This window comes from Aquarana catesbeiana, linkage group LG10 (assembly GCF_042186555.1).
Source record: "Aquarana catesbeiana isolate 2022-GZ linkage group LG10, ASM4218655v1, whole genome shotgun sequence".
NCBI classification, from domain to species: Eukaryota; Metazoa; Chordata; class Amphibia; order Anura; family Ranidae; genus Aquarana; species Aquarana catesbeiana.
This window is the reverse complement of record NC_133333.1, coordinates 41,127,084-41,153,498: the sequence shown is the minus strand read 5'-3', so window position 1 is coordinate 41,153,498 and position 26,415 is coordinate 41,127,084. Positions and strand designations below refer to the sequence as shown.

The following is a 26,415-nucleotide window of genomic DNA, read 5'->3' as shown; positions in this document are numbered from 1 at the left end:
CCTGTCAGTAAGAAGATAACAGGAACGGATCTAGCTGAACACTGTGAGCAGGACGCACTGCACTAACTTGTAGCTTTAGATGAACACTGTGCAGAGGTCTCACTACACCAACTTGTAGGTTTAGCTGAACACTGTGAGCAGGACGCACCCCACTAACTTGTAGGTTTAGCTGAACACTGTGAGCAGGACGCACCCCACTAACTTCTAGGATTAGCTGAACACTGTGAGCAGGACGCACCCCACTAACTTGTAGGTTTAACTGAACACTGTGAGCAGGACGCACCGCACTAACTTGTAGGTTTAGCTGAACACTGTGAGCAGGAGGCACCCCACTAACTTGTAGGTTTAGCTGAACACTGTGAGCAGGACGCACTGCACTAACTGTAAATAGTCTAGCTGCCTGACTGTGGTACTAATAGGATCAAAAGAACACCAGCAATTTTCTTCAGGTAGCTGTAAATACTGTAACAAGACAAGCCTGCCTGTCAGTAGGAAGATAACAGGAACGGATCTAGCTAAACTGAATACAGTGTATATATATATATATATATATATATATATATATGCAACACCTGGGATGCATATATATATATATATACACAATACACTGTAAGTGCAGCTAAACTGACTGACTGTTCTGCCTAATCTATCTAACTCAAATCAAATGACACTGTCTCTCTGTCTATCTCTTTCAACGCCGGAACACACACTACACAGGGCCACCGTGCAGGCGGCCTTATATAGTGTGGGGCGTGTACTAAATCCCCTGAGCCATAATTGGCCAAAGCCTCCTTGGTTTTGGCCAATTACGGCTCTCTGTTCAGACGGCGCTGTGATTGGCCAAGCATGCGGGTCATAGTGCATGCTTGGCCAATCATCAGCCAGCAATGCACTGCGATGCCGCAGTGAATTATGGGCCGTGATGCGCCACACGAATTTGGCGCAAACGGCCCATATCGTTCGCAATTCGGCGAACGGGCGAACAGACGATGTTCGAGTCGAACATGGGTTCGACTCGAACACGAAGCTCATCCCTACTATGGAGCATCTGTGGGGCATCCTCAAACGGAAGGTGGAGGAGCGCAAGTTCTCTAACATCCACCAGCTCCGTGATGTCGTCATGGAGGATTGAAAGAGGACTCTCGTGGGAACCTGTGAAGCTCTGGTGAACTCCATGCCCAAGAGGGTTAAGGCAGTGCTGGAAAATAATGGTGGCCACAAAAGATATTGACACTTTGGGCCAATAGGGGGACATCAGTAAACTGTACCCTGCATGCATGCTTCTCTAGAGACACTCTGCATGTGGTTACTGAACAAATTGGGGAAAAAAATGGATTTTGGCTTAAACTGCTCTCGTATGGCAAATCCATTTAGCAGAAGTATTGGTTGTACTGTGTTTACCAGTTTTAAATGCTTCTCATTTAAAAACAAAAAGGTCAATTCACAATGCTAAAAGTCATACATAATGTGCCTTTTTTGCCAAAATGATTATTAATTAAAACTAATATTTACTGTAAATAATGATCTTATTAGATAATGATGCATGTGTTACAGCTATTTTAAATAACCCGAATATCTTGCTTTTATTAATTGGACCAGAATTTTGTTGAATTTTAGCACATAATAATTATGTTCCAACCCTTAACCCCTTTGTTTAAAGTGCTTACATATAACTTGCCAGACAAAATTCTTTATAATCTAATTGAGCTGCAAAAAAGAAAAATTATTCTCCTTGCTACTGGTATTCATAGGTGGGCACAGCTGGGAACTCAGAGGCACAAATATCACCACTATAATCAGTTTTGGGGTTTAAACAGTGGCGGTGCATCCATAAGGGCGCACGGGCGCCGCCCCCTCTCTCCAGTCACCCCTCTATCACCAATAGATAGATTCATGCATTGCATGAATCTATCTATGGCCACCGCTGCCACCCCCTATTGAGGCGCCCAGCCCCTGAATTACAGCGGCGGGGTGTTTTTTTTTAAGCACCTGATTAGAGCCGTAGTCTCTAATAGGCGTCAAAAAAGGCAAGCAGTGAGCGCCATGTTTGGCGCTCGCAGTTCACTCAGCTGTGTTTAACAAAGCAAATGAATATTCGCTTTCCTAACACTGAACCGCCTTTCCGCCAATCAGGTGCTCTGGTCTTTTACCCGTCACCTGATTGGCTGAAACGACAGGTGCTGTAAATGGACGCCTACCAGGCGTCCATTTAGTGGCAGCATTTGATGGCAGAGTGGCTGTGTTTGATGGCACAGTGGCTGCGTTTGATGGGCACAGTGGTGGCTATTGATGGGCATAGTGGCTGCGTTTGATGGTATAGTGAGGCTGCAATTGATGGGGTTTTTTTTTCAGTTTGTTTGCGCCCCCCCAAAAAATTTTGAGCACCAGCCACCACTGGGGAAAACCTATGGTCAGAGGCTGCCCACCCTTCCACAATGCAAGAGGAAGGCTGGACAGCAGCAAATGGAAGGGGGGGGGGGGGAATTAAACAGCTTGGGGAAAGGGCAGGCAACAGCAAAAATAAAACATGGAGTAATACAGCTAAAGGCTGCCAGCCCTTTCCCAAATAAGATCTGTCCAAAAAAATAAAAAAAATAAAGAAAAAGCAGGCATGCCCTAAAAGAGAAGGAGAGGTGATGTCATAGTAAGTGGTGAGAAGTGATTAACTGAACTGTCCTTTTAAAGAAATTTGGATGGCAAACCGGAAATCAATGGGCCAAGTCTGTCAAGTTAAAAATGTCAATTTTCTAGTTTAATAGGCAAGGAAGTGACAAAAAGTAGCATGGGGGGTGCTAGACACCAGGGGAGAGGAAGTGTGTTACTTTCATGATTATTAGGAGAAAATAAAGGAAAAAAATAATATTAAAACTCACACAGTCACCTCATTTAAATATATTACATTTTTATTTTCGGTTTTAGATATGTTTTATGAGGCATTTTCTGGCACACGTTCCTGCTGTCAAACCAGTGCCTCAGACTTTTCCTGGGTTACCAATCACACCCTTCAGGGATAGCAGAGGGGTATGCATTTGTCCTGCTGCCTGGGTACATAGGCTTTACTATTTTCTCACTGTGTGTTTGTAGTTCGTTGGTGAGAACAGGGGTTAAATTCTTTCTTGAAATGTAGAAAATTGTTCTTGGATACAAAGTAACATTTACAAACCATTCCAAGTCTTTGCACAGGTGTCCAAACATTTCAGAACATTTGTTGAACAAACAGTAAAATGCAATTGTGTAAAATATGGATTTTGCCAAAGAGGAACTGCTTGTACACCTTGTACCCTGTACCTTGGCACAAAATGAAACTCAAATTAGTATAAATATCTCTCCTATAATCCCAAACCCTCACTCAACTACAGTTTCAGGTACAAGATCCGTCAGGCTACTCGAATATTGGCCTTCGAACCTGAACCATAACCATAACTTCCATAACCATGAATAAAATCTTTGTTGTCTTGATCTTGAGTGCCATGGTAACTACAGGTAGGAAATATTTATGGCATAAAATTGTATTTTTTTTTTTTAATTTGCGTTGCTCCATTTGTATTCTATGCTAAACGTTTGTATTCTAATACAAATTGGAAGTAGTAAATTGGAAGCCACAGAGTGTGTAAATCTTAACAACGAACTGGTCTTATTTACTCCAATTGTGTCTGTTAAATATATAATTGAAAGCATTTTGCTAAAACTATTTATAAAATGCAATAGAATACCAGTTGATTCTGTCAGAGATACAGAGCTGATAATATTTTGAAAGATCAGTTACTGAAAAAGAAGTTTGTTGATAAGCAATATAACCCTGAACTTATAGAAAGGGTCCACCAAAAATGTCTTACTGGTCCATCCAGGGCTCACAATAAAGACACATGGCCCCAGATGGATGTTAAAAGAGAAGTATGGGTTTCACAAAAAAATAAAAATCTATACCCACTTAGGTGGATGCAGCATTGGTCCAATCCTGCATCTGTCCATCTCCAGCTCTAAGACCAAGAACTGGGCAATCAAACAATACTTTAGCAAGCTTTCAAATGAACTGCACTCCTATGATCCATAGGACAAGAACAGCCAAAAAAGCTTTGGCTATACTTCTCAGATATATTGCATAACACATAGAACAGAGGGAGTAGTCTATGCCCTCCAATGCCCATGCCAGATCCAAATTATTGGACGAACTAAACGACCAATGTGTATGAGAATCAGGGAACATGTCCAATACATTACAAAAGGTTACCCTAAACATAGCATCTCAAACCATGATGCAACTCATTACAATAAAGACTTCTCTTCCTCAATTTTTTGGGGAATTAAAAAAAACCCTATTGGGAGGGGAAGTAATAAAATGACCACCCTCATCCAGCGGGAATCTTTTTGGATACATGAGACCCTTCATCCACTAGGCCACAATATTGAATTTGGCATCAACTGTTTTATCAGTAATTATTAGCTTAGGTTATCAATGTTATCATTTTTTGTCAATATTTAATATTTAGTGTCACGTATTATTATTTTCCTCATCTCTCTCATGTTATTTTATTATATTTTTAAAGTAAACATTGTAGTTGATTATTAGTGAATTTTGGGGAATCATTTTTGAGCTGCACACTTAGTGACATCATGCTTGCATATTCCAATCAGAATGTAATACTCAATAGGATCGTTTTAAATAAGATATTCGGTTCATTTATATATATTTTCACATTTACATTCATTCTGACCATATGAATGTTTTATTTCCCAGACATTCGTTTCGTTTGAAATTATTTTTTTAATGAACTTTGACAACTTTGTTAATTCGTTAATATCCGAATTAACGAAAACCCGTTTAACAAACTTTTCTGAATATTCATAATTTTGAATATTCAAAAATTCGTAAATTTGAAAAAATTAGTAAATTTGGAAATTCCAAAAAAATCTGAAATTCGGAAATTCGAAAAAAATCGGGAATTCTGAAAAAATTGGAAATTCGAAAAATAAAAAAAAATTGAAAATCTGAAATAACTAACTAATAACTTAACTATTACTAACTATTAAATTATAGGTATTGGAATTTCCTTTCAAATTTGGCTGTTAGTGAACGTAAAGAATACAAATTTATCCGAAGTTATGAATTATCCAAAATAACGAATGCCATATCTAAACAAATGGAACGTAAAGAATTAATAATAATAAATTACAATAATAATAATAAAATGTTTTATTATCATTATTTATTATTCATTTGTTCCGTTCCATTTGTTTAGATGCAGCATTCGTTATTTCGGATAATTCGTGACTTCGGATAAATTAGTATTCATTCACTAACAGCCAAATTTGAAAGAAAATTCCAATACCTATAATTTAATAATTAGTAATAGTTAAGTTATTATTAGTCAGTTATTATTTCAGATTTTTGAATTTTCTGGTTTTCAAATTTCCGTTTTTTTTCGAATTTTCCCATTTTTTTGTTTTTTGGAATTTCCAATTTTTTCGAATTTCTTATATTTCTGAGTTTTTTCAAATTTCAGATTTTTTTCGAATTTACAATTTTTTCGAATTTATGAATTGCGATCATAACAAATGACCCGAGAAATGAGAAAAACAAAAACAAATTAATTTTTTAGCAATGCACATGTCTATTATTTTACCTTAATATTTTTAATTTCACATATATAACTATGCCACTGATCATGTCTCAGCTTTGCTCCATACCATACTCTTATTTATCTGATCTCATAAGCCTTCACTTAGACACTTAATGATTTCTAGGATATATATTTTATGTGAATTTTTAGACATTACTTTATATTATATTTGGTGCCGTGTAGTTCAGTTAGTATTGTATACCATTGTGTTATATTCCTTTATTCACAATCTTCTCTTTGTATTAAGTTTGATGCTACGCTGGTGCTTGTAGGCTGCTTTGTAAATATCATTAAAGTGATACTAAACACACCTAGTTTAATTGATATTATCCCTTCTATTCCTGTATATGGATGATGGCACTGTAATTATTTTAATAAAAAAAATCTAAGTACCTTTTTCCTAATCAATGTACAGCTATCACATGCCCCAGATATTTCCCAGTCTGTCTGCAGGGAAACATAATCAGGAGGAGCTTCTAGTCCTCTGCTGCTGGTCACATGTTCAAAGTAAAAAAAAAACAGCCTTTGGAATACAGAGTAAAAATAAATAATTCATATCAATAAAACGTAAAAATTGTCATACAAATATAATATTTGAAATCAAATCTTCATTATTTTTTGGCAATTGGTGTAGGTGGATTTCTGCCAGCCATAGGCTGCATCACGCCTTTCTAGCCTGTGTCTTAGAATAAGAGGGAGGTGAAGCCTCGATCAATCTACATGTGATATCCCAACCCATATTGTGTTTAGCTGGTTAGTGGGCATGGAAGAGGAGAGAGGGAGTGGGCTGTCATATACCACTGTGTATATGCCTGCATGTGTGACTCTATAGTCACATGGGCTGCTCAGATGTGATAGGGAGGAAATGCTCAGCATAGAAACTCACTGATAAACGAGCATGTGCAGAGTTGCCAACCATGCTCTGCAAAATCCCTAGCAGAAATGGGACTTGAACAGAAGGGGGAGATAGAGAGCAGCAGAATCAACCAGTTTTTTTTTTGCAGAATACAGAAAGTGAATCTCATAATGGCTGAGTGAGCATGAACAGCATGTAATACACCATTGTAGTGATTGTTTTTTTATGATGTGGGTTTAGTGACACTTTAAGTCCCACTTGCAGTGCTCTCCCCGCTCTGCTCCTTTCGCTGAAGCTGTGCTTATAAGTAGGGATGGGCCGATCACCCCCCTGTTCGGTTCGCATCCAGAATAAATCCAGAAAATTTGTTCGAACACGCAAACACCGTTAAAGTCTATGGGACACGAACATGAAAAATCAAAAGTGCTAATTTTAAAGGTTAATATGCAAGTTTTTGTCATAAAAAGTGTTTGGGGACCCGGGTCCTGCCCCAGGGGACATGTATCAATGCAAAAAAAGTTTTAGAAACTGACGTTTTTTTGGGAGCAGTGATTTTAATAATGTTTAAAGTGAAATATTCCTTTAAATTTCATACCTGGGGGGGTGTCTAAAGTATGCCTGTAAAGTAGCGCATGATTCCTGCGTTTATAACAGTCCGAGAGCAAAATGACATTTCTAAAGGAAAAAAAAAGTCATTTAAAAGTACTAGTGCCGGCTATTAATGAATTGCCGGTCCCGACAATACATATAAAAGTCATTGAAAGTCATTGAAAAATAAAGAAAAAATGTGTGGGGGTCCCCCAAAATTCCTTTACCAGGCCCTTCAGGTCTGGTGTGGATATTAAGGGGAACTCTACGCTAAAATTAAAAAAAAGAATGGCGTTGGGTTTCCCCCCAAAAATCCATACCAGATCCTTCAGGTCTGGTATGGATTTTAAGGGGAACTCTGCGCCAAAATTAAAAAAAAAAAAAAAAGAAATGGCATGGGGTTCCCCCAAAAATTGACACCAGACTCTTATCCAAACACACAACCTGGCAGGCTGCAGGAAAAGAGGGCGGACGAGAGAGCGCAACATGGGAAGGATGTCCCCATGTTGATAGGAACAAGGGCCTCATCCCCACAACCCTTGCCCGGTGGTTGTGGGGGTCTGCGGGCGGGGGGCTTATCGGAATATGGAAGCCCCCTTTAACAAAGGGGACACCCAGATCCGCCCCCCCCTATGTGAATTGGTAAGGGGCACATTGTATCCCTACCATTTCACAAAAGGAAAGTGTCAAAATGTTAAAAAAAACACAGGAGACAGCCTGGGACAAGTCCTTTATTAAAAATAAAAAAAAAAAATAAATAAAAAAGAGATTCCAGCGATATAATCCAATAAATCCATGTTCCTACTCCAGCGATGTAATCCAATTCTCGATCTCCAGCGAGGAACACGCACAGGATCCTGCCTCCACCGGAGGCACCCAGCCAATGACGCGGCTCCAGCTTGACAGCTCTTATGTAGCTGAGGGTGGGGCCACCCGTCACGTGACCCTGTCCCCCTCTGAAAAGGGGAAACACCGGGGTTTCCCAGTGATGTGTACAGGTGACCCCGCCACGCTCTGATGCAACGCAACATTCCCATTGCATCAGAGGGGGGCGAGGTCACCCGTACACGTCACTGGGAAACCCCGGCATTTCCCCATGTCAGAGGGGGACAGGGTCACATGACGAGTGGCCCCGCCCTCAGCTACATAAGAGCTGTCAAGCTGGCACCACGTCATTGGCTGGGTGCCTCCGGTGGAGGCAGGATCCTGTGCGTGTTCCTCGCTGGAGTCTCTGGATATCATCCATCGTTGGAGATCGAGAATTGGATTACATCGCTGGAGTAGGAGCATGGATTTATTGGATTACATTGCTGGAATCTCTTTTTTATTTTTAATAAAGGACTTGTCCCAAGCTGTCTCCTGTGTTCTTTTTAACATTTTGGCACTTTTATTTTGTGAAATGGTAGGGGTACCACGTACCCCTTACCAATTCACATGGGGGGGCGGGGTCCGGGTGTCCCCTTTGTTAAAGGGGTCTTCCAGATTCCGATAAGCCCCCCACCTGCAGACCCGAACAACCACCGGGCAAGGGTTGTGGAGATGAGGCCCTTGTCCCCATCAACATGGGGACATCCTCCCCATGCTGAGGGCATGTGGCCTGGTATGGTTCAGGAGGGGGGGCGCTCTCTCGTCCCCCCCTCTTTTCCTGCGGCCTACCGGGTTTCGTGCTCGGATAAGGGTCTGGTGTGGATTTTTGGGGGAACCCCATGCCATTTTTTTTTCATTTTGGCGCGGAGTTCCCCTTAAAATCCATACCAGACCTGAAGGGCCTGGTAATGGAATTTTGGGGGACCCCCGCAGATATTATTTTTTTCAATGACTTTCAATGACTTTTATGTGTATTGTCGGGACCGACAATTCATTAATAGCCGGCACTAGCGCTAGTACTTTTAAATGACTTTTTTTTCCTTTAAAAATTTCATTTTGCTCTCGGACTGTTATAAACACGGGAAACATGCGTTACTTTACAGGCATACTATAGACACCCCCCAGGTACGAAATTTAAAGGAATATTTCACTTTTATTGTTTAATTTTAAGCATTATTAAAATCACTGCTCCCAAAAAAAAGGAGGTTTTTAAAACTTTTTTTTGCATTGATACATGTCCCCTGGGGCATGACCCGGGTCTCCAAACACTTTTTATGACAATAACTTGCATATTAACCTTTAAAATTAGCACTTTTGATTTCTCCCAAAGACATGTAAAGGGTGCTCCGTGGCTTTTCGAATTTGCCGCAAACACCCCAAATTGTTCGCTGTTCGGCGAACGGGCGAACAGCCAATGTTCGAGTCAAACTCATGTTCGACTCGAACAGATAGCCCATCCCTACTTATAAGCTGGCATATTCTTCTTTGGGCAGGCTTGGCAAAGGGGGCTGTGCTCCTGAAACATGTTGCCACCCGCCCTTTCCTGAGACTCTGTGCTATACCAGGTCCATGCAGTGCCGTGGGACAAAAGGAGGGAGGTAGTAGTTAGATGAGGAGAGGCAACAGTTAGCTGAACTGATAACTTTGCCTTGAATGGGAAAATCACAGATTTTTCACTTTAATTCCATCATGTTGTCTTTTTGTATTTTAGAGCATCTCAAAACCATGTGCAAAAGGTGTTGGAGTCTTGACTCAACTGAATGCAGCACAGAAAAGGATACAGAATGTAATGGAACCAAGTGCATGATGCTGTCAGAATCCATCAAAAACAGTAAGTATGGGTTGTGTTCTTGTGTTGCATCTATTACCAGATTACCATAATTTATATCAGTGGCACATCTCTTACTGGGAAGGAGGTAAGCTTGTTAGCATTATGGAACTGCATGCTGTTATTTACTATGTTACCAAAAGTATTGGGACACATGCCTTTACACGTGCATGAACTTTAATGGCATCCCAGTCTTAGCTCATAGGGTTCAATATTGAGTTGGCCCACCCTTTGCAGCTATAACAGCTTCCACTCTTCTGGGAAGGATGTCCACAAGGTTTAGGAGTGTGTCTATGGGAATGTTTGACCATTCTTCCAGAAGTCCATTTGTGAGGTCAGGCCTCTAACCCCGCTAGGCCTCTAACCCTGGCCTCCCTTCCTCTCTAGCTTTCCTCATCCCCTCCCTGGCTCTCTACTCCTCAGGAGCGCATTCTTCCTTCCCTAACACCACTTTTCTGCCTATCTTCTTCCTAGTTTCTGATCCATCTCCTCTTCCTAGATTTGTATAGGCTACAAATTGTACCATTGTATGGATATTGGTGGGCAGCTGAAAGCTGACGTCTTATCTTCTCCCTCCCGCCGGCTTTTGGCTGCTGCAGTGTGAGCCTTGCAAGGGATGGGTTCCAGTAATCGCCCCCCTGCCGCACCAAGCACTCTCCTTGGACACTAAACATTTCCCCCTGCTGCCCAGGCCCCCTGTGTACCCCTGCCACCACCACTGTGCCACCTGCCTCCCTCTCCTCCTTCCAACCGGCAGATGCATGGACACCATAGGATCCTTCAGGACGGAGGGTCCAGTAAATATGTCACATTTACCAGCCCCTTCCTTTCCTTAATGAACACAATGAGTGATTGATAGCTATCACTCACTGTGTTCATTCATAACTGATAGTAAACTGTCTTTATTTGGGATGAGGGGGTTGACAGATTGGCTGTATGGGGCCCCGTGGTTTCTCACAGCAGCCCTGGGTGTGGCTAACACCATTTCCCCTGATGAGTCACAAGTCTGTAGCTTGTCAATCATCACCTGGCCACACCTTGTCCTGTCCATTGCTTTTTATATTGACAGCACTGCCTGTGTTCTTGAAACCCTCCCATCGTGAGCATAGTGCTGTATCTGGGTATGGGGGGCATGTGATACACAAAATGTAGGAGGATTCAGATCAGTTAGGGAAGGTAAAGGAAGGTTTTTGGACTTTTGGAAGGATTTCTTAACACTTAACTAAGCTCCCTTACCCACACAAACTTAACTACACTTAGCCCTTAAACTTAACACTTATCAATGAACCTGACCCTGCTTAGCTCTTACCTCAAACCTATTGGGGTTGATTTACTAAAACTGGAGAGTGCAAAATCTGGTAAAGTTCTGCATAGAAACAAATCAGCTTCCAGTTTTTTTTTTTGTCAAAGCTTAATTGAACAAACTAATGTTAGAAGTTAATAGGCTACCATGCACAACTGTACCAGATTTTGCACTCTCCAGATTTCGTAAATCAATTCCATTGTGTTACTAAAGCTAACCCTTACACTCAAACGTTACCATTTAACCAGCCCCCTAATGTGTAACCTACCATTTAGCCCCATAAACACTAACCTTGACCTGCACCCTAACCACTAAGCTGGAAAACATTTCTCGATTAAGTCCAACAAGGTGTATGCCACCTCATGGACTTATCTCTTTGATTTACAATTACATTTTTACTGAGTGCCAAGAGCATAGCTTTTGCTATATTTTCTCCGTCACTGGACCTCCTGGTCTCAGCTCTACAACTGCATAGTCACCTGCAGCCACTGTGGCTTCCCCTCCTCTTGCCCAGTCACAGAGAACATTGTATTATATTAGCTTATTCACAAAATAAAAAGCCTTCTGTGAATGAACAGCAGAGTGAAAAGTTGGGAACAGCGGCGGCCGGTCCATAAGGGGCGCAGCCCCCCTAATTCCATGTGGGGCACTGGACTCTTCGTTTTTTTTTTTTTTGGAAGCACATGATTAGAGCCTGAGGCTCTGATTGGCTTCAAAAAAGTCAAACTCACCCAATATTCGCAATGGTCTCCTGGCTTCTCCTCCCGGCTAATCAGAACAGGAGGCAGACCTTAAGACCGGATTAGCTGGAAGGAGAAGTCAGGGAAGCCATGACTGTATATTGGGTGAGTGCAGACCTGGTGGGGGGGTTTGTTTGCCGCCCCTCCCAAAAAATTGAGCACAAGCTGCCACTGGGTGGGAGAGTTGCTGTTATATAGAAGGCAGCATCTCTTCTGTTTTTTGTCAAAGCTTAATTGAACAAGCTGATGTTAGAAGTTAATTGGCTACCATGTACAGCTGCACTGGATTGTGCATTCTCCAGTTTTCATAAATCAATCCCATTGTGTTACTAAACCTAACCCTAACACTCAACTGTTACAATTTAACCATCCTCTAATGTTTAACCTAACAGTTAGGCCCATAAACTCGAACCTTGACCTTCACTCTAACCACTAAGCTGGAAAATGTTTCTGGATCAGTGGCTACAGCCGCTGATCAGTGTATTTTGGCAACAGCACAATGTCCCGACAGGGGGGCATTCCTTCAGGGGAATCCCATCCTTTGTTCAGGATAAAAAAATACTAACAGTGTATAGCCAACTTTAGATAGACTTAACCCATAACTATATCCCAAAATCAGATTTAGCACTTGCATACTTACCTTATCCAATGCCAGTTTTTTGTCCCCCCAGTCATTTCTTGTAAGACAAATGTTTACTTTCATTCTTTGTGATATTTTTTTTCAGGCAATGTGATTTATAATACTGTGAAAAAAACGTGTGCAACGGATATAATGTGTGATAATTGCTTCTCCGTATCAACAAACCATGGCTTCAAACTCCGAGTCAGTGGTGAATGTAGGGAAGGAGACAACAGTAACGCCGAACTGGAGTATAAGGGTGAGTTTATTTATCCTTGTCTGTGAAAATAATTATAGTTTTGTTGTCTTCCTCCTATTTTTTGAAGCAAAAAAAAGTGCAGTAATTCAGCAAGCAACTGTAAGTTTGAAAGTATTTAAAGCCCATTTTTGTCATTTTGGGTAGAGTAGGCAATTTTATTTGCCATCTGTGTGCCATTAGGATTTCCCTTCACTTCCTGTCCAGAAGACACAAAAAGGAAAATCTCTTTTTAAACAGTTGTTACCAAAACAGGCACCTTTATTGGATGATTTCACATTCTTTCCCGTTCTGGTGGCAACTTATTGGATTTCCTCCACTCTCCAGCAACAACAGTCACCAAGATAAATAAAGAAAGCACATCTCCACAATCTGGACCCTTCATCACTTTATGTAAAACTAAAATATTCATCATCTTCAAGGACGAAGTCTACATCACTACAAGGAAAGTGCTTGTAGATGATGAATTGTTACCCATGAAGTAGTATGCTGAGCAGTTTATACAGATAAGTGCATGCAAAAGATTTTCTGTTTGAAGCTAGGTGAACCTAGATAGAGCTTCTTCAGTTGCATTAATCACTAGCAAGCAAGAGTATTAGAATTAGGCAGGTAGCCTGACCTAAGTGACTAAAACTGAAGTTCAAAAGGTGCACCAAACTGTTTTCCTATACAGTACCCTATTCCATCAACATCCACCACTGGAGGTTATAAGCTGAGGACAACTAGGTGAAGAAATACCAACAGACAGAAAGACATACCTGGGAACTTGCCATAGTCAGGCCAGCAATGTTGGCTTTTCTTGCCAGTTCATTACTGGCTGGGCTCAGTTCTCCAGCTCTCTGTAATGCTCAGCATCCGTTGACTGTAAGCATTGTAGGTAGTGGTTGCTTGGATGCACAGATGCCAAACTCCAAGAGGTGGCAAGGTGCAGGCGGTTTTACATGGTATCCATCCAATAGTAGCCTAAAAGCAGGACATGTGTGCAGGACCAGGCAGGTGTCATCACACAAGGTCTGCCTGGAAGTTGAACTCCCCATACTGCTGCACCAGAATAAGGCTTAATGCACACTGGTTTAAAAAGTTAAAAACTCACCTAAGCTGCATTTTTTCAACCAGTTTACGTGGGTTTAGCAGCATTTGGTGTTTGGGTGTTTATTTATTTAATTGGCCGGAATTGTAATTTATTCTGGCCATTGAAATTAAGAAGTCCATAGCAGTGTATAGAGTTTTTTTATGCCCAAAAGCTTGAAGAATCAGCAGAAGAATTGCATTCGGGAGAGGAGAATTTCACTGCCTCTAAATTCTGCTGCTCCTAAACTCTGGTAAAAGCCTATGTGTGCATGGACACCCAGTCATAAAAAAAAGGCAAAAGCTCCTACAGTATATTTGAATTTAGGAGCAGCAGTGTATCACAGGCTAAAGTGTTCGGGTTTGGCTTGAAGTAAAGGTGGCAATCCTGAGCCTGACCCACCTCTACCCACTCCACTCCTCAGCATTAATTGCCTCTACTACACTCTCCATGGAGCACTGAAAGCTCTGGTATGGCCTTCCCTGAACTGCAGCATAAAGGTGGGCCACCAGACCCACCTCTTCTTTCTTGTTTCATCTGCATCCTCAGTTTGCAGAGGTGTGGCCAAACATATTAAAAGTTCTGATGCCGAGTCTAAACCACATTGAAGTCAATAAGAACTGAATCTGTCAAATCAGTTTTCTCCAATTTAAGGCTAATAACCAGTGGATTGGCAAAAGAAGTGCATGGGGCACTGCCCCAGGGGACTTTCACCATTGCAAATACAATTTTGCAGAGCAGTGACTTTAATATTGCTGAAAGTGCAACATTAAAAATGCCCCTAAACCCGACCGGCAAGTAATGCATTTGTGAACAAAGTAATATAGCATAATTGATCATTTTACGAAGGAAAAGAAAAAAAGCCATTACAATATTGTTAATTCAAGCTTCTCTGCAAGCTTGCTTTGTTTTATAAATAATGTGTAGGAGTTAAGAGTAACGGTGGAAGCTTGGGAATGGATGTCACCAGGGAGAATCTTCTGCTGGGCAAAGTTACATAGGGAAGTGGTCCAAATGCTTTGGTGCTCCCAAGGAGGAGAGGCAAGAGGGAAGATGGCTAAAAGATGTATAATTCTGCTCTGCACTTAAATAACTGTTAAAGAATGTTTAACCTTTCATATGGCGTTCTACACTAAAGATTCTGATAGTATGGTCAGATGTTGGCACCAAGTTGTATCAGTCCCACTCCTCTTCTACTTTTGATTAGAACACTCATTCAACTGTTTTGTAGCCACCATATGTCTCCTGGTTAGAGGCCCACACACAAATTCCTAGCTCTATGACTAATGCCGCGTACACACGAGCGGACTTTACGGCGGACTTTGCCCGGCGGACTGGATTTCGTCGGACAATTCGATGTGTGTGGGCTCCAGCGGACTTTGTTTTCTCAAAAGTTGGACGGACTTAGATTTTAAACTTGTTTAAAATTTATCCGTTGAAATCGAGTCCGGTCGAAAAGTCCGCTCATCTGTATGCTAGTTCGACGGACAAAAAGGCACGCTAGGGCAGCTATTGGCTACTGGCTATGAACTTCCTTGTTTTAGTCCGGTCGTACGTCATCACGTACGAATTCGACGGACTTTGGTGGATTGTGTGTAGGCAAGTCCGTTCATTCACAAAGTCCGTCGGAAAGTACGTCGAAAAATCCGCCGGGCAAAGTCCGCCGTAAAGTCCGACCGTGTGTACGCGGCATAACACTTAATAAAGGAATGTCCACACATGAATGCATTTTCAGCACTTTACTGCACCTTCACATCTTCACATTATTTCTCATGCCATTTCACATTTGACATACTATCAGAATCTTCAGAGCAGAATGCAATGTGAAAGGTTAAACATTCTTTAGCAGTTATTTCAGTGCAGAGCACAAGTACACATCTTTTAGCCATCTTCCCTACTGACTCTCCTCCATTCGGACCACTTCTCTATGTATACAAAGTCCACTACCTTATGCTTTCCATCATGATGCCCAAAAGCTTGAAGATGCCTCCTTTAGTATACCAGTCTCTTCCAAATGTCCCTTCTCTAGCTTTGCCCATCAGGAAATGCTCCCTGATGACATTAATTCCCAAGCGTCCACCGTTACTCTCACAGAAGGACTCTGTTCAGACCCCTGTTACCTCACTGCACCTGGTGTGAACAAGCTCTAAAATGTAGTCTGTGAGGCGAAGTTCAGTGATGTTAGATTGTAACTCCTCCAAATTCCCCCTTCTAGCACAAATCCCCCCAAATTCCTCCTCCTAGCACAAAGCCCCCCAAATTCCCCCACATAGCAAAACCCCAACACCCCCTAAACCTCCTCCTACCACAAAACCTCTTAAATCCCCTGTCCTAGCACAAATTTCTCACCAAATCCCCCCCTCCTAGCATCCACCCCCCCAAATTCCTCCTCCTAGCACAACCCCCCCCCATCCCCCCTCACAGCACGAACCCAACTTTTCCTAAATCATCACTCCTAGCGCAAACCACACTTCAATTCCCCTCCCCCCCAAATTCCCTCTCCCAGCACAATCCTCTCAAATCCCCTCCGCCTAGCACAAATGTGGGCTGTCCTTAAAGTGATTGTAAAGTCTCATTTTGTTTCTATTAAAATAACAAACATGTTATACTTACCTACCCTGTGCAGTTGGTTTTGCACAGAACAGCCTGGATCCTTCTCTTCTTGGGTCCCTAACTGGAGCTTCTGGCCCCTCCCTCCTGTTTAGTGCCCTCACAGCAAGCAGCTTGCTATGGGGCACCTGAGCCATTCAAACACGGAGCTGCGGTTCGGCCCGCCCCCCCTCTCCTGATTGGCTAACTGAGTTTGATTGACAGCAGCTCAGGTAAGTATTATGCCGCGTACACACGAGCGAACTGTCTAGCAGAAAAGGTCCGACGGAACGAATCCGTCGGACATTACGATCGTGTGTGGGCTTCATCGGACCTTTTCTATTGAAAATTCTGACGGATCTAGAAATAGAACATGTTTCAAATCTTTCCGACGGACTCGAGTCCGATCGAAAAATCCGTTCGTCTGTATGCTAGTCCGACGGACAAACAACGCTAGGGCAGCTATTGGCCACTGGCTATGAACTTCCTTATTCATAGGTCATCACGTTCAAAACAAACGGACTTTAGTCCGTTTGTGTGTGGGCAAGTCCGTTCATTCAAAAGTCCGCGTAACTCCGTCGAAAGTCCGTTGGAAAGACCGTCGGACCTTTGATGCTGAAAAGTCCGCTCGTGTGTACGCGGCATTAGGGGGGCTGAGAGGGGGCTGCTACACACAGAAGGCTTTTTATCTTAATGCATTAAGATGAAAAAAAAAACTTCTGACTTTACAACCACTTTAACTCTTGTGCAGTGTTCCCTCCCTCCATGTTTCACAATCAGTTCTCTCTGCTTCCTCTTCCTTCATTCCCCATTGAATGAACACCTACTGCTCTGCATCCTCTCCCAGTAAAATATGATCAGCTGCTGTTGCTCTTCTTCATCCCAGTCTTGCTTCCCCAACTGTGGGCTGTGTGTGTTGAAGCGGAGTTCTGCTTAAAAAAATAATTTAAAGTCAGCAGCTACAAATACTGCAGATGCTGACTATTAATAATCGGACACTTACCTGTCCCAGGGTCCAGCGATGTGGGGGAACAAAGCCTGTGACCTGTGATGTGTCCCAGATGATGGCCAAGAGGGAGGGGGGAGAGGTGATCTCCCTTCTGCTGCCGTGGTGCACCAGGAGGAAGTGGGAGGTGGAACCCTCTAAAAATAGGGTACCGGTTCCCCCCCAAAAAAAAATGACATGTCAAATGTGGCATGTTAGAGGGTCACCTCCCTTAAAGCGGAAGTTCCATTTTTGCGTGGAACTCCACTTTAACTCCCATGCAGTGCGACTCTGCGAGGAGAGAGAGAGCACAGTATGCACAGCTATCTCCTCCTCCCTGCAGATATGTGTACTATTGACAACAAAGCAGAAAGCTTAACCTTAACAATTGATGAGTCATCGGTTGGTAGGACTCAGGCGGGCGGCATGCACAGCTTTCTGCTTTGCTGACAATAGTACACATAGTTGCAGGAGAGAGCCGTGCGGGCTGTCCTCCCTCTCTCCTCGCAGAGTCGCACTGCATGAGAGTTAACACAGAGTAGCGTTCAGATCGGGATCTGTCCGCGGCACCCTGTTTGAAAAACCCTGATCTATACCACCTCTCCTGGAAATTCATCCCGCATAGGGCCCCTTAGCTCATCTCAGTGTAGGTGTCAGGTCACCTTGAGGCTAGGTGACAGATGCACACCGTTGGGATCAGGAGTGCACCGCAAGGTAGTGGACCCTACGGCTGACTGCTGCGGATGGGAGTCAGGGTGGTAAGGAAGGCAGGGCCGCTGGAACACCAACACGGATCCCACCGGGGTTAGAGCGTAAGATTCCCTAGGACGCGGAGTGTAAGAGCCAGCAGGTGTTCACCAGAGCCTCTAGTGGTGAGGATGGACTGGGCTGCAACTGGCTCCAGGTCGTGACCCCCAGGGTCCCCCAGCTCACACCAAAAGTAGACAACAGGAGGATAGAGATAGTAAGGGAATAAGCCAAGGTCGGGGCCACAAGCAGACAAGGACAACAGAGTTCACGCCAATGGTTCAGGGTCACAGGCAAACAGGGATAGTCGGTGACACGCCAAAGGTCAGGGTCACGAGCAGACAGGAATAGTTGAGAACATGCCAAGGTCGGTAACAGAAACAAACGTAGAGCACACGGCAGGCAGGAAACAGGAAGCCAAACACACAAAGGTTGATCAGCAGGGCTGGCCTGCAGTGCGGAGGATGGTCTCTAGAGATGAACACATGGAGACAGGTAAGCTGACAGACAAAACTCTATTGCATAACCATGACAGTAGGTCTATATCTTGGCATCCCTAGGGAGGGTTTTCTCTAAAAGGGAGCTAACAACTGCTTATAACTTTTCTCTTACCATACCAAAATTGCCACAGAGTCATCTAACGGTAGATAAGCAAATTGTATCTGCTAACCAATGAGGTGGGGCCCACACCCCCCAAATACATACCAGATTCTAATCAAGGGTGTGTATCATACAGAAAGTAGGTAACACACAGACAACAACTGTACAACCACAAATGACCTTCCCCTGACAGAGCTAATCCCCCCACCCCAAAAATTCCTCCTCCTACAGAGTGGCAGAGAAAGAGGCTGTTGCAGAAGAGCAGCTTTAACTAGAGAAGGAGTGGAGAAGTCCAATGCCGCTAGAATTGTATGGCTGTGTAAATCCCCTCATTTCCTCCTCTGATATTATATGGATGTGCAGGGCAGTGACTGCTGGTGAAGTTTTAGGATATTGGAGCGCCAGACCAGCCCCTCCACTTATAAGCACAACCCCTATAGCATCCACCCACTCCGTCCCCTGTATTCCACTTGCTTCCACCCATAGTGTCAGGAGTATACAGCTCAGCATCACAGGACAGAGTATACAGCCCCAGAATCACAGGACAGAGTATACAGCCCAGACTCACAGCAGAGCATACAGCCCCAGAATCACAGCAGAGTATACAGCCCAGACTCACAGCAGTGTAAACAGCCCAGACTCACAGCAGAGTATACAGCCCAGACTCACAGCAGAGTATACAGCCCAGACTCACAGCAGAGTATACAGCCCAGACTCACAGCAGAGTATACAGCCCAGACTCACAGCAGAGTATACAGCCCAGACTCACAGCAGAGTATACAGCCCAGACTCACAGCAGAGTATACAGCCCAGACTCACAGCAGAGTATACAGCCCAGACTCACAGCAGAGTATACAGCCCAGACTCACAGCAGAGTATACAGCCCAGACTCACAGCAGAGTATAAAGCCCAGAATCACAGCAGTGTAAACAGCTGAGACTCACAGCAGAGTATATAGCCCAGACTCACAGCAGAGTAAACAGCCCAGAATCACATCAGTCTGATCATTACTGTTCACATCATTGATTATCATCACGTTGCATCACTGATCATCATCCCATTACTGATCACCAATGATCACATCATCAATGAACATCACATTGCTGGAACACAGTGTGCCCTTGTACACCTTATGCCCCCTAGAGTCCATGAGGTTATATCTATAAAGGCTCTTATGTGACAGCCCAATGACCTGTAGTAAATAGACAGGACTGTAATCACCACCTGCACTTTTGGCCCGGACACCTCCTGATCAGAGGACTTGTCTGCTGTTAGTGGGCTGAGGAGTCAGTTGCTGGGACAAGGACTTGGGAGGAGTCCTGAGTCTGAACTGTCCAGCACCCTTTCCCCCTTCTTCATGTCCAGCAGCTCAGGGACATCCTGCAAGGCTAGCCTGCCAACCATAGCTGCCAGTGCTCCAGGCTGGGATGGAAATGTCAGTGTAGAGAGGAGGGAAGGCTGTGGAAAAAAAAGCTCAGTTCGGGCCGTGTGTTCCGCGGAGCTGCTGACGTCACTTCCGGTTTATCATTGGCCAGGGAAACCGGAAGTGACATCGTAACTCGGAGGGAAAGCACCACCCATGTCCTAGGGTGGTGCCAAACAAGAACAATGCACCCGTAGTGATACTATGGGCGGAAGTATTCCGGCGCAATGGATTGCGCCACACACACACACATACATACATATATATATATATATATATATATATATATATATATATATATATATATATTTATATACATACACTACTATTTTACACGCACATCAATTTTAATGGCATCCCAGTCTTAGTTTATAGAGTTCAATATTGAGTTGGCCCACCCTTTGCAGCTATACCTCTTCTTGGAAGGCTGTCTACAAGGTTTAGGAGAGTGTCTATGGGAATGTTTGACCATTCTTCTAGAAGCGCATTTGTGAGGTCAGGCACTAATGTGGATGAGAAGGCCTTGCTCGCAGTCTCTGCTCTAATTCATCCAAAAGTGTTCTATCGGGTTGAGGTCAGGACTGTTCAGGACAGGTAAACTTCCTCCACCCCAAACTCGATTGGAAAGTTCCCAGGTATGTACATAAATATATAGATAGAAAATGTATTAATTTATTTTTATTTTCCAGAACAATGTGATAAAATGCCACTAAACAACTTCATGTGTCCAAGCTGCTATGTGACTACATCTACTGATGGCTGCAAAAGCAATGGAATGGTATTGTGCCGTGGGAACGAATTTGAGTGTTTGAAGTTTAGGTCACTTGTTCTGCTGCCCGGTATGTATCTATCGCAATTATGATTCTATTGTGATTACCACATAAACAGTATCGCACAAAAGTGAGTACACCTCTCACATTTTTGTAAATATTTTATTATATCTTTTCATGTGATAACACTGAAGAAATTACACTTTGCTATAATGTAAAGTAGTGAGTGTACAGCTTGTATAGCAGTGTAAATTTTCTGTCCCCTCAAAATAACACAACACACAGCCATTTGGCAACAAAAGTGAGTACACCAAGTGAAAATCACCAAATTGGGCCCAACTAGCCATTTTCCCTCCCCGGTGTCATGTGACTCGTTAGTGTTACAAGGTCCCAGGTGTGAATGGGGAGCAGGTGTGTTAAATTTGGTGTCATTGCTCTCACTCTCTCATACTGGTCACTGGAAGTTCAACATGGCACCTCATGGCAAAGAACTCGGAGGATCTGAAAAAAAGAATGTTTTTTCTAGATAAAGAAGGCCTAGGCTATAAGAAGATTGCCAAGACCCTGAAAATGAGCTGCAGCATGGTGGCCAAGACCATACAGAGGTTTAACAGAACAGGTTCCACTCAGAACAGGCCTCGCCATGGTCGACCAAAGAAGTTGAGTGCTCATGCTAAGCGTCATATCCAGAAGTTGTCTTTGGGAAATAGACATATGAGTGCTGCCAGCATCGCTGCAGAGTTTTAAGGGGTGGGGGGGTTAGCCTGTCAGTGCTCAGACCATACGCCGCACACTGCATCAAATTGGTCTGCATAGCTGTTGTCCCAGAAGGAAGCCTCTTCTAAAGATGATGCACAAGAAAGCCTGCAAACAGTTTGCTGAAGACAAGCAGACTAAGGACGTGGATTACTGGAATCTTGACCTGTGGTCTGACGAGACCAAGATAAACTTATTTGGTTCAGATGGTGTCAATCATGTGTGGCGGCAACCAGGTGAGGAGTACAAAGATAAGTGTGTCTTGCCTACAGTCAAGCATGGTGGTGGGAATGTCATGGTCTGGAGCTGGATGAGTACTGCCAGCACTGGGGAGCTACAGTTCATTGAGGGAACCATGAATGCCAACATGTACTGTGCCATTAATGTCTAAACCACTGGAAACTAAAGTGAGTATACCCCTAAGTGAAAATGGGCCCAATTAGCCATTTTCCCTCCCTGGAGTCATGTGACTTGTTAGTGTTACAAGGTCTCTGGTGTGAATGGGGACCAGGTGTGTTAAGTTTGGTGTTATAGCTCTCAATCTCACATACTGGTCATTGAAAGTTCAACGTGGCACCTCATGCCAAAGAACTCTGAGGATCTGAAAAAAATAATTGTTGCTCTTCATAAAGATGGCCTAGGTCTATAACAAGATTGCCAAGACCCTGAAACTGAGCTGCAGCACGTTGACTAAGACCATACAGCAGTTTACCAGGACAGGTTCCACTCAGAACAGGCCTTGCCACAGTCGACCAAAGAAGTTGAGTGCACATGCTCAGTGTCATTTCCAGAGGTTGTCTTTGGGAAATAGACGTATGAGTGCTGCCAGCATTGCTGCAGAGGTTGAAAGGGTGGGGGTCAGCCTGTCAGTGCTTAGACCATAAGCCGCACACTGCATTAGATTGGTCTGTATGGCTGTCATCCCAGAAGGAAGCCTCTTCTAAAGATTATGCAAAAGAAAGCATGCAGTTTGCTGAAGACAAGCAGACTAAGGACATGGATTACTGGAACCATGACCTGTTGTCTGATGAGACCAAGATAAACGTATTTGATTCAGATGGTGTCAAGCGTGTGTGTCGACAACCAGGTGAGGAGTACAAAGACAAGTGTGTCTTACCTTCAATCAAGCATGTCATGGTCTGGGGCTGCATGAGTGCTGCTGGCACTGGGGAGCTACAGTTCATTGAGGGAACCATGAATGCCAACATGTACTGTGACATAAAGCCGAGCATGATTCCCTCCCTTCGGAGACTGGGCCGCAGGGCAATATTCCAACATGGTAACGACCCCAAACACACCTCCAAGATGACCACTGCCTTGCTAAAGAAGCTGAGGGTAAAGGTGATGGACTGACCAAGCATGTCTCCAGACCTAAACCGTATTGAACATCTGTGAGGCATCCTCAAATGGAAGGTGGAGGAGCGGAAGGTCTCTAACATCCACCAGCTCCATGATGTCATCATGGAGAAGTGGAAGAGGACTCCAGTGGCAACCTGTGAAGCTCTGGTGAACTCCATGCTCAAGAGGGTTAAGGCAGTGCTGGAAAATAATGGTGGCCACACAAAATATTGACACTTTGGGTCCAATTTAGACATTTTCACTTAGGGGTATACTCACTTTTGTTGCCAGTGGTTTAGACATTAACCATTTAAAGACCAGCCTCGTTTTGGATTTTAGGTGTTTACATGTTTAAAACAGGTTTTTTTACTAGAAAATTACTTAGAACCCCCAAACATTATATATTGCTTTTTTCTAACACCCTAGAGAATAAAATGGCAGTCATTGCAATACTTTTTTTTGCACCGTAGTCTTATAAGCGTACTTTTTTTGCAAAAAATTCACTTTTTTGAATAAAAAAATAAGACAACAGTAAAGTTAGCCCAATTTTTTTTCATATTGTGAAATATAATGTTACGCCAAGTAAATTGATACCCAACATGTCACGCTTCAAAATTGCGCCCGCTCGTGGAATGGCGTCAAACTTTTACCCTTAAAAATCTCCATAGGCGACGTTTAAAAATTCTACAGGTTGCATGTTTTGCGTTACAGAGGAGGTCTAGGGCTAGAATTTTTGCTCTCACTCTACCGGTCGCGGCGACACCTCACATGTGTGGTTTGACCACCACTTTCATATGCAGGCGCTACTCATGTATGCGTTCGCTTTGGGAAAAATTTTTTTCTTTATTTTACTTTATTTTATTTATTTTTTTCACTGTTTAAAAAAAAAAAAAAATTGTGTCACTTTTATTCCTATTACAAGGAATGTAAACATCCCTTGTAATAGAAAAAAGCATGACAGGTCCTCTTAAATATGAGATCTGGGGTCAAAAAGTCCTCAGATCTCATTTTTAGACTTTAATGCAAAAAAAAAAAAAAAAAAAGTCGTTTTAAAAAAATGACACAAAAAAAATTGTGCCTTTAAGACAAGTGGGCAGAGCTGACGTAATGACGTCGCTTCAGCCGTCCTATGGTATGGAGACGGGTCGGGGGCATCTTAGCCTCACTCGTCTCCATACTGAGGAAGTGAAAGGACCCGATCGCCTCCGCCGCTACCGACGGCTCTGGTAAGCGGCGGAGGGTGCGGGAGAGCGGCGGGAGAGCGGCGGGAGAGCGGCGGGAGGGAGGGTGGCACCTCTCCCGCTGCTGATAACGGTGATCTCGCGGCGAACCCGCCGCAGAGACCACCATTATCGTGTACAGAACCGCCGGTCCTAAAGATGGATACCTCGGTTGTGGCAGCAGCTGCTGCCGATACCAAGATATCCATCTTCAAAGTAATGACGTATATATACAGTGGCCAGTTGGTAAGTGGCTTTAATGGCTGTCTGTTGAGTTATTTTGAGGGCACAGCAAATTTACACTGTTATACAAGCTGTACACTCACTACTTTACATTGTAGCAAAGTGTCATTTCTTCAGTGTTGTCACATGAAAAGATATAATAAAATATTTACAAAAATGTGAGGGGTGTACTCACTTTTGTGAGATACTTTATATATATGATGTACTCCTTGCCATACATTTTGATTCACTTTGACGTTCATTGATAATAAGAATGGTATAAGGCTCTAAAGATCCCCTTTACTTTAAGGTGCAACACAGAGTTCCTTTGCCTACTTAAATGAAATATATATTAAATGAATCCTGTATATAGTTTAGACTGCATATGTACAATATTTTACATAGAAACTACATTTTTAATAAAAATCAAGCAATCAAGAACACATTTTTGCTACTATTGAACATCAAACAAATGAGCCTTCCCTTTTCATCCTCTTTTATCTCTATCTAAATTTTAGAACTATACATACTGTATGTGATAGGAATAGGGAATGATCCCTTCTGTCTCTTCTCTCTGAAGTCACTTGAACTGTCCAATCATGTAAGGAATTCCCCATGTTTTAAAGGAACAAATCCCTCCAAAGTAATATTTTGATTAGAAGCAAAATCTAGTGGGTTGATTTACCCTATATTGTTTCACCCAATGAAGAGTCCATCAGTCAGATCTCCTTACTATAATTTAAGGGTCTGCCCCTGCCCACCTTGATGTAGTTCCAGCTTGGAACAACCAAATCCTAAAACAAAAATGAAAAATATTGCAGCTTACTAATCCTTAGATGTGGTGGCTGCATTATTTTCCCTTTTTCAGGGGTTTTCTCCTATTTTTACCTGGGGATCCTTCAAGTAACAAATTACCTGTCTTAGGGTGACAAGGTTCAGAGCAAATCAAGTTTAGTAACATTATTCACTGTACCCTATTTAGAAGTATTTGGTAAAAAGAAAATCTTATCTTGATTTGCAGATGGTAAGGAAGTACCAATGTCAATGCAAGCCTGCTTTACAGAAGGTGGTTGTAAAATGGGGGATGAATTTGTTATCGGAGCAAAGCAATTAAAAGCAATAGAGAAGACGTGTACCCCTGCAATACCGCTTATTCCTGCTAGAAAAATACAACCAAAACAGCTGCTTGATCTTGATTTTTTGTTAGGACTTTGATGCATGTGTAAAACGTCATAAGTTTGGTTGCTTTAGAAATAATGACAACAAACAGCATTGAGATGTATCAAACAGTAGATGGGCTAAATGCATGTTAATAAAATCTTTAACTCATCATCAGTGTTACTTTGTTTTTTCAAAGACAATTTGCATTTGTCATTATTACACACAGTAATGCCCTGTACACACGGTCGGACATTGATCGGACATTCCGACAACAAAATCCATGTATTTTTTCCGACGGATGTTGGCTCAAACTTGTCTTGCATACACACGGTCACACAAAGTTGTCGGAAAATCCGATCGTTCTGAACGCGGTGACGTAATACACGTACGTCGGGACTATAAACGGGGCAGTAGCCAATAGCTTTCGTCTCTTAATTTATTCTGAGCATGCATGGCACTTTGTGCGTCGGATTTGTATACACACGATCGGAATTTCCGACAACGGATTTTGTTGTCGGAAAATTTTATAGCAAGCCCTCAAACTTTGTGTGTCGGAAATTCCGATGGAAAATGTGTGATGGAGCCCACACACGGTCGGAATTTCCGACAACAAGGTCCTATCACACATTTTCCGTCGGAAAATCCAACCGTGTGTACAGGGCATAATTGGTATATGCAATACACTGCACAATGCCATTGCCTTGATGTGTCATGAAGAATTAATTCCTGCAGTAGCCTTTCTCAACCTTTTTGCCCTGAAGGAACCCTTGAAATCAGTTTAGGTCTCAAGGAATATTGGTGAAGGGACACACTGGACATGTTTTCTGCCATTGTGCTATATACTGGGTGTTCAAAGA

The 26,415-nt window shown here is 42.9% G+C and overlaps 1 protein-coding gene across 1 annotated transcript; it reads left to right on the top strand.

Annotated features, from left to right (window-relative positions):
* Positions 1–3,326: 3,326 nt before the first annotated feature.
* Positions 3,327–25,727, top strand: LOC141110615 (uncharacterized). The gene is made up of 5 exons (XM_073602057.1): positions 3,327–3,483; positions 9,644–9,763; positions 12,529–12,681; positions 20,781–20,930; positions 25,419–25,727. Exons 1-5 carry the CDS (start codon positions 3,435–3,437, stop codon positions 25,610–25,612), a joined length of 666 nt encoding a protein of 221 aa, XP_073458158.1. The 5' UTR covers positions 3,327–3,434; the 3' UTR covers positions 25,613–25,727.
* The last annotated feature ends 688 nt before the right edge of the window (positions 25,728–26,415 follow it).

Bases quoted from the DNA above. Each gene is read 5' to 3' on its own strand.
- LOC141110615 (XM_073602057.1), top strand. From the start codon at position 3,435: ATGAATAAAATCTTTGTTGTCTTGATCTTGAGTGCCATGGTAACTACA. The intron at 3,484-9,643 runs GTAGGAAATATT...TTTGTATTTTAG, and splicing joins GAGTGCCATGGTAACTACAG to AGCATCTCAAAACCATGTGC. The intron at 20,931-25,418 runs GTATGTATCTAT...CTTGATTTGCAG, and splicing joins GTCACTTGTTCTGCTGCCCG to ATGGTAAGGAAGTACCAATG.